Raw genomic sequence first — 8,509 nt, 5'->3', positions numbered from 1 at the left:
TATAAAATGCTAAGGCTGTATTTACTTAAATGTATCATATTCACTTGTGTAATGTAGGGTAAATAAATTGGTTATCTCTAAGGTGCCACAAGTACTCCTTTTCTTTTTGCGAATACAGACTAACACGGCTGCTACTCTGAAACCCATATGTATTATGTATCACTTATTTACCATACAGCCTGTATGTATATCACATGTATTATACATGTACCAAGAAAGAAAGATCTATAAAGAGAGAGACTTTGGAATATACTGAGATCCCAATATACCAGCTGGGGGAAGAATCTGCAGCTTGTTTCCAAGAAGGGATCCACGAGCCCGGGAGCATCATATTAGGGCCCAGCCCCCGCCCACCCGATGCCAGGTCCCTGTTTCTCTCTCTGGGAGGTTTCTAAACTCTGCAGATTGTGAAAGGTCCGCCGCCTGCTGCTGCAGCACAGCCACTGTCTCCCGCTGGGACCAATCCTCCTCTGCCTGGCTCGCGGGCTGGGGCCGGGCAGTCCAGCCCCCCCTCCAGCGCGCGCGCGCGCGTGGCTTTCTCTCTGCGCTGCTCGGCCCTGAGCGTGTCTGGTGAAAGGTTTCCGCCGGATCAGCAGGCGGCGGCCGCCCAGCCAGACGTCCCAACCTTTCTGAATATTTCATTGGCGCTGCCCGCCGGGGATGGACAGCCGCTGACTGCTGCAAAGAAAAGCGAGCTCCCGCAGAGCCGCTTCCTGCCCCTCGCAGCCTCTCAAAGCGGGCTTTGAGTCCTTCCTACAAACGAGTGATTGATTTTGGAAATGAAACCCCTCTGCTGGAGCTGACCCGCTGGGGAGCCTGCCCAGATGCAGTTAAAACAACAACAAAAACCAAACAAACCTCACATCTCTCTGAACTCTTTAGTGGCCAGAGGATGAGCCAGGAGCAGCTTTCCTATAAAAATCCCCGCCGGGGGCTGTGAAACAGTTTGAGGAGGGAAGGGCTGGATATGTTGCTGGAGAAGAGTTGCAGAAGGGAAGGTCCCTTTTTGGACGCCGCAGCCCTTAATGCATGAGAAAAATCAACCAACCAAGAGACTTATTATTACAGTGTTTCAGCTGTGACCAGGCTCGCCTGCACCCGCCAGGAGCCTGCTGAGACTGGCCCCCGAGAATCATTGCTGCGGGTCGACCCCCTCATCCAGAATCTCTCTGCAAAGAGCCCCGCGCTCTCGCTTCTCCTGGAAGCCCTACAGGGGCAGCTGATGATGCGTTGTGCTCCCCTGGGCAGGTGTGGACTGAGAGGGGGGCCACAGCCCCAGGCGCTACGGGTGGGCTCGTGGACGGCGCTGTGAAATCGCCCACGCTTGTGCCAAGCTAGCGGGGGAGAGGCGCACACTGGCGTGGTGGATGCCCACAGAGGTGCCCCCCCATCCCCGGGCTGGCCGCAGTAGCCGAGCTCTGCCGTGCTGCACCATCGCTGGCGCTCGCTGGGTGATGGGGCCGGGATTGTGGAGTCATCGCTGAACGCCCAGCAGCGAGCCGCGAAGAACTCAGCGCATAAAGTTTGCTACCACCCGCCACCTGCTTCTGCAGCCCCTCCTGCTCCCTCGGCCCTGGGGTGCCCTCCTGCTTGCCCGTTCCCAGGGCCGGGGAAAGCTCAAGCCCAGCTGCCTCTGCCGCCGGTGACCTCCCGCTGCCGCCCCGTGCTGCTCTGAGGACACAGGAGGCGGCGGCGGCAGAAGAGGAGCCGGGGAGCCCGTATGGCCGCTCCCAGCGAGCAGGTGGCGAGCGCGGCTGCTCCTGTCGCCGCTGCGGGCCGGGGGGTGCTGTGAGCCCGGGGTGGGAGGGCGGACTGCGGCTGCCTCGGAGCTTCTCCTGCGGAGCACTGCGGGGCCGAGGAGGCGGCGGCGGGAGATGTGGCCGGCGGGAGCGGCCGGCCGGCTGCCCTGTCCGCGGGACTCGGCGCTCCAGCGGGCGGCTTTCTCCGGGAACCTCTCGGCACTGCCGTCTCACCTAGCGCCCAGCGGCAGGAGCGTCCGGGTCTTCATCAGCGCCAACCCCGAAGGTAACTCGCCTGCGCGCGTTGGCCCGGGCGCCGGCCGCCTTCCAGCCCGCGGGGGACCCGGGGTGCCCCTGGCTCTGCAGCCCCGCGTCCTCCCTTCCGGCGGCTCCAGAGGTCTCTCCTCATGCACCGCCCCCCCCCCCACACAGACCCCGATGCCGGGCATTGCCAGCCTGGACCCTTAGATCACAGCTGAGAACAAGCCAGTGGGGCCTTGGCAAGCTCCTAGCTGTTCTGGACGGGGTGGTGTTGGTAGAAGTTGGTGCTTGTCTGCCCACATCTTGCCCCCCCCTCCAGACATGCTCTGGAGAGGGCACCAAGGCGGGCACAGCCAGCCAGCAGCTCTTCCTTTCTCTTGGCTGTTCTAGTGATCGCGCCTCCTGGGCAGAGCCACAGCAGGGGCGAGCCCTCTCCGGCTGGCCTGCGGCTGTGGGGGAGCAGTGCAGGGGCCCCGGGAAAGGGTGGCGCTCAAGCCGTCCCTCCGGGTAAAGAGAGAAGGCGGTTCAGCGGCTGCAGCCGTGTCAGCTGCCCGGGGAGTCTCCAGGCACTTGCGGTTCACGGGGGAGCAGGGTTCTCCTCTTGTGGTTAGTGCAGCAGCCCCTAGTCCTGAGCTGAGCTGCTCAGGGCGCCTTCAGACCATCACAGCCACAGTCACGAGTCTCCAGCTTCCCAGCCCGGAGGACGGCTGGCATCGGATGACTCTGTTTCTCCCCTCTTCAGCCCACGAGCCCGATCAGCCTGCTCTTAGGCGGGGAGCCCTCGGGTCTCCGCCTTTCCCCGTGGTTGTGAAAACAAACTGAAAAGGAACGACTCTGGTAGCTGGCTCTTGCTCCAGGATTCTGTTGGGATCTGTTATTTTCAAGGTTGAAAGCTGAACGAGAGGCTGCTACGAGAACTAAATGTCTAAGAGCCGCCTTGCACCGAAGTTGCTAGATCGTGTATTTCACTGCCCTACGTTACCTGAAGTTTAGCTCTGATTTTAGGAAACGGGCCATTTCACATAAATATAGGCTGTGATATACTCAGATGTTGCTACAACCCCGTTCCTGAAGAGTAACATACACAAACTAAAAGCACAGTATCGCCGGCTATGTATATTTATAATAAGGTAAATATACTTTGAGCGAAACACAGTGAAGTGACCACTCAAGGCAACAACAAAAAATAGGTAATCTTCTAATGAAGGTGCAGAAGAAAGTGCATTTTACTTGAAGATACTGTATAGGGATCTCTTAGTAAGAATGCCTGATAAGGGAGGTCTTATGTACTGATTTCACAATATATTGCAATTAAGTGTAGGTCATACACAGTGATTAGTCTGAAATAGAATTTAAGGAGAACTTTTTTCTCTGTAGGTATTTTGGAGAGCAGAGGACTAAAGTTTACACAATAATCTGATCTTAATCCTGGTCTATTTACAAGGAAGAATTTCCATGGAAGTCTACAGCCTTGGTTTAAAAACACTGCAGCATCAGGCACTTTATTAGAAGTCCTTGAAACAATTAAGCAGCCTGTACTTAGAAGTACAAAATATTCTGCCTTCAGAGCTGAAGAATTTAGCATACATTCAGGAGAAGGAGTTATTCCCACTCATAAATTTAGTTATTTTAGAATTAAAGTTGCTCAAGTCTATTTCTTTACAAAAATCCAAACACTAAAAGTAAGGAAATCCTAGATTAAGGCAACATTCCTACCCCTTGCCAAGAAACAGTGCACTAATTTTACCATACTCATTCACATCAACCCCCTAATGCCTTCCCTGATAACGCTAATTTAATTCAACAATACTGTCACCTTCAATGTACGTAACAGAAAACAAAAAGTCACACTTAAAATGACAGATTAATTTGATTTTAAAAATCACAAATATCACAGCACAAATAGACATGTGGTTATGACTAATAGAGTACAGAAAACAAATTGTCACAGTAGTAACTTTTTCCAAGCTTTTTTGAATGCATGAGTCAATTTTCAACTCTCAAATTTGGGAGATTTTGTTGCTAGAAGGATTCTTAAAGGTAGATTAACCAAAATCAATTAGTGGTCATTAAAAATATTTATAATGCTTAAACTATTTAAAAGATTAATGTAAATCTACAAGATATTAATTCTGTACAGAAAGAGTAAGTGCTGTAAATTTGGGGAAGATACATAATTGTATTCATGCATAAGTGACCAATTTAAACCTTGCTGGAAGTGTAAATGTATTCTTAACTATGGAGTCACTCTGATTGTGACGCCTCCATAATATTTGTCATCAAAGTTGTTTGTCATCACATCCATTTGTCATATTAGCTAGATATTTCTGTTAAAATGCTCAGCAATTAATTAGTTTAAAAAGTTAATATTTAGGCCCATATCTCATAGTTAGCAGGATTGATTCCTTAAATTGTTACTTTGAGATATCAGTTTACTAACCATATTGAGATGAATGTAGCAGGTTTGCCTCTCAGAGTGATTTCTTTCAGGCTGTTTGCAGATTCAGGAAGACAACATTGCATTGATTTAGCCTTGGTTCACATTTCCAATTTTTTCTTCAGAGCAGTAAAGGCTAGATACATTCTGTTTTTTAAATGAAAGCCCGAGACAAGGTTTTCCATAGTGACCAGTGATTCTGAGTGCCCAACTTGAGATACCTAAAAGAAGTCCGATTTGGAGAAGGGTAAAGTGTGTGGCATGAAAATCCTTTAAAGCTGAGGAACCCAAAATCACTAGTCCCTTTGGAAAATCTTGGCCTTAGATCTAGAGAATCCTCTTGATGACAAATATTCATCCATGAAAATATTTGTTGACGGTCCTTGTGACAAAGACAGAAATAACTATTACTCACAGTGTGTATAAATAAAAAAAATTAATAAACTGGAAAAAGACGCCAGTGCCTTGGATTTAACTATAATCTAGAAGTTAGTTATTTTCATATCTTAATAAAATCAGGAATTTATTTTCTAAAGAGTGCCCCCAAAAAGTGAATACAAACATAATTTTGAAAAAGCACCCATTTGAAAATGCTTCAGATTCACTAACTAACAGATTTAGGACCTGATCTTATGTGTGTTTGTAGGTTCAAAGCCTTACTTGTTAATTCTCACAACATCCATTTGTGCACTTTGGGCTTGATCTTTCTAGTTTCTGAACCAGGAGCGGATTTACCATGAAACAAACCATGTGGTTGAACGGGGCCCCCAACAACAGGAGGGGACCCCAAAATGTAGGCCAAATCTCATCTGACAACTTGCCCCCAAGTCCCGGCTTGCGGCACAGCAGGGCTCAGGCCGGCAGACTACCTTCATGCTGTGGCTGGTGGCCCCATACCGCTCCTAGAAGTGGCCGACTGCTGGCATGTCTCTGCATACCCCTGTTGTGGGGGAGGCGGCTCCACGTGCTGCCCCTGCCCTGGGCAGCACACGGAGACTCGCTGCCCCCCTCCCCCAAAGGAGGATCTGGAACTGGGACCGGGAACTGGGACCAATGGGAGCTGCGGAGGCGGCGTCTGCAGGCGGGGTTGGCACCAGCAGGCAGGGGCAGACAGCAACCCCCTAGGCCCCCAGCCTAGAAGTCAGAGGGGTGTGCGTGCTGGTCGCTTTGGAAGCCATGCTGCCCAAGGTAAGCACCCACCACCGTCCCCCTCCTGCACCCAAACCCCCTGCCCCAGCCCAGAGCCCTCACCCAGCATCCAAACTCCCTCCCAGAGCCCGACCCCCACACCCCTTCCCACACCCCAGCCCCCTGCCCCAATCAAGATGCCACTCTTTACTTTCATTTACTTCCCATTACTTATAATATAGGAGGAGGATAAAGAAAAAAAGAATGAAAAACAGGAGGGGGAGATAATAGAGAATGTTCTTTTTCTTGGCTGGTTCCCAAGGGCGGGCCCCCGAAAATGAAGCTGTGCACAGGGCCTCACTAACTCTAAATCTGCCACTGTTCTGAACATTCCTGAAATGTGCTGAGTGGCCTCAACTCCCACTGATTTCAGTAGGAGTTGAAAGTGTACAGCAGTGGTGGGCAACCTGCGGTCCATGGGCCACACACGGCCTGTCGATAATCCGCTGGCGGGCTGCGAGACAGTGTTTACATTGACCGTCCGCAGCTCCCAGTGGCCGCAGTTTGCCGTTCCCGGCCAATGAGCGCTGCGGGAAGTGGCGCGGGCAGCAAGGATGTGCTGGCCGCTGCTTCCCGCAGCTCCCATTGGCCGGGAACGGCAAACCGCTGCCACTGGGAGCTGTGGGTGGCCATGCCTGCGGACAGTCAATGTAAACACTGTCTCACGGCCTGACGGGCTGCAGGTTGCCCACCACTGGTGTACAGCATCTCACAGGACCTTGCAGGCCAAGCCGTCAAATAGTAAGTGCTGCGAGTTTAGGGACACTGGCCCAGGTCCTCGGAGTTTTGGGGGCATCTAACACACATTAGACCTTTGAGGATATGGGCAACTCTTTATTCTGGTCCCAATCCAGCAAAGTCCATAAGCAATATACTTAATTTAAAGCACATAAGTAGTTCCCTTAAATTACCAGTGTCTATTAAAGTTGGACACATACTTAATTACTTTGCTGAATCAGGGGTTCATTCCCTATTTTCAGTGCAAATTTCAATATATCCTTAACCCTGGAACTCTTATGGCATCTCCACAATACAGTTAACATAATATGCTGTATGGTTTCTAATTTCCAGCTAGAAAAGATGTTACCTTTCAAATTTCTTGAACACTGTTACACTGAATAATTGAACAGTAAACAACAATCATGGGTATGGCTAATTAGAAACAATAATGATCTACAGAAACTTGTTTTCTAGCTTAGATAAGTGAAAATATTTTTTCTCTAGTAGTTGATATCAATAGTGACCCTTGTTTCTGAAGTAGCTGATATTAATTAATTGAACGTTTTAATGTAGTTGAAAATTATTGGTCTTCTAAAGCAAATTAAAGCTGCTTTATTATTTGAAAAAGAAAGCCGTTTCCTATATCAATCAAGAATTTTAAATAATTTTAAAATGCTGAGTCAAAGAAAATTACATCCCTTCACATTATCTAATTAGAAATATGTTTATCTACGGGGAAAAGTTAGAAAATTGTGTTTTATATTAACCTCAATCTTATCAAGAATTTTTGGTTGTTTTAAAGTGATAAGGAAGTAAATTCAGTTCTCTCAATATTTGTAATAAATTATTTTACAATTTTATTTAGAGGAAATCTGTACAAAATTACACCTTTTTTAATACAGAGTCAGCTTCTGTAAATTTTTACTTCTATCAATAGTATTAACTTCTGTGTCCCTTCCTTCTGTTAACACACAGCTCACATTAACTATAACAAGAGTTAGGTCTGAACTCTCACGTAGTTCTAGTTTACTTGGCTGTGATAGCATCATATTTCATAGATTAAGCACATTCAGGTGGTCTTTTAGGTCTACAGACCAAGTATTGACAAAGTGGAAAACCTAGCTACTTTGGGATGTGGTGCTGGTGATATAATAGGTGTCATAATGCGTCCCAGTTGAGCAGTACCCCAGAATAGAGTTAGGAACTTAGTTTCTGAAGGTGACGTATTTTGAATGAGAACATAAAATCAAAATTCTGACAACCTGCCTTAATTAAAAATTCCATGGCACTTTGGAAAGCAGGGTAGCTGGAAATTAACCCTGGTGTCTTTGTCAAATTCCAGTTTCAGTAATTTTATCCACTACCTTAAGCTTGATCTGTTGTTCCCACTGGTTAAATTATTCTTGATTTGTTACTGTAAACAGCTGTGTAGTTTTTAGTGTGTTGCTACATTTGGTGTCTGGGGAAGGCTGTATTTCAGTAGTGAACAGAGTGAAATCATTAACAAAGAATACATATGGAGCCAAATCTTGCCCTCCTATACATGTGAACAGTCCTAATGAAGACAGAGAGGTAATGATGACTTGCATTTATACGTCATCCCTATGCATCTTCCTGCCATGGGTAGGGTAAGCAAGTCCTATCTGAGGGCTCAAGTGGGACTTAAGTAGTGTCTCGGACTTGAGTGGGCCTTCTGCCCAGGAATGAATTTCACCCTTAGTGTTTGCTTTTGGGTCCATTACCCTAAACCCAAGCCAACCTCATTTTGACCCCTCCCTCCCTCTGGGGGAACATTGGAGATCCTCCAAAGTCTGTAGAATTTTTATCAGATTAGGATGGTTAACAGTTTATATAGTAGTTTTTGACATTTTAAATTTTATAAACTGGTTTCTGTGGCATAAAGAGAAACAGATATGATGAATGAGGTTTGCTTTTTAAAAACTTTTATAAACAAAACTGCTGGCCTGTGCATGAGTTATTTTTTCACTCAATAGCTACTTAAAGTTTCAAGCATTAAAGCCATGTATAAGTAAGCTTGGCAGAATTCAGTTTTTAATTTTTTTATAATTTTGACAGATATCAATGTTTATTTTTAAGGATTTGTTTTGATTTTCATCAATTTAAATGTTCACAGTTGTGGGATATTATAGGCAGGTCACACAGT

At 47.3% G+C, this 8,509-nt stretch overlaps 1 protein-coding gene across 3 annotated transcripts in view; it reads left to right on the top strand.

Annotated features, from left to right (window-relative positions):
* The first annotated feature begins 555 nt into the window (after positions 1 to 555).
* The window catches only part of NWD2 (NACHT and WD repeat domain containing 2), a 143,655-nt gene continuing 135,701 nt past the window's right edge, over positions 556 to 8,509 (top strand). For 2 of the 3 annotated variants that reach the window (XM_074951560.1, XM_074951559.1), the window contains exon 1: positions 556 to 2,025. In XM_074951560.1, the coding sequence (XP_074807661.1) occupies positions 1,875 to 2,025 (151 nt within the window). In that variant the 5' untranslated portion in view covers positions 556 to 1,874. The remainder of the gene's footprint in view (positions 2,026 to 8,509) is intronic. The other variant, XM_074951561.1, reaches the window with a different exon arrangement.

The sequence above is a fragment of the Natator depressus genome, chromosome 4, assembly GCF_965152275.1.
Source record: "Natator depressus isolate rNatDep1 chromosome 4, rNatDep2.hap1, whole genome shotgun sequence".
Lineage (NCBI taxonomy): Eukaryota > Metazoa > Chordata > Testudines > Cheloniidae > Natator > Natator depressus.
The sequence above is the reverse complement of the archived record's forward strand: the minus strand, read 5'-3'. Positions and strand labels throughout refer to the sequence as shown.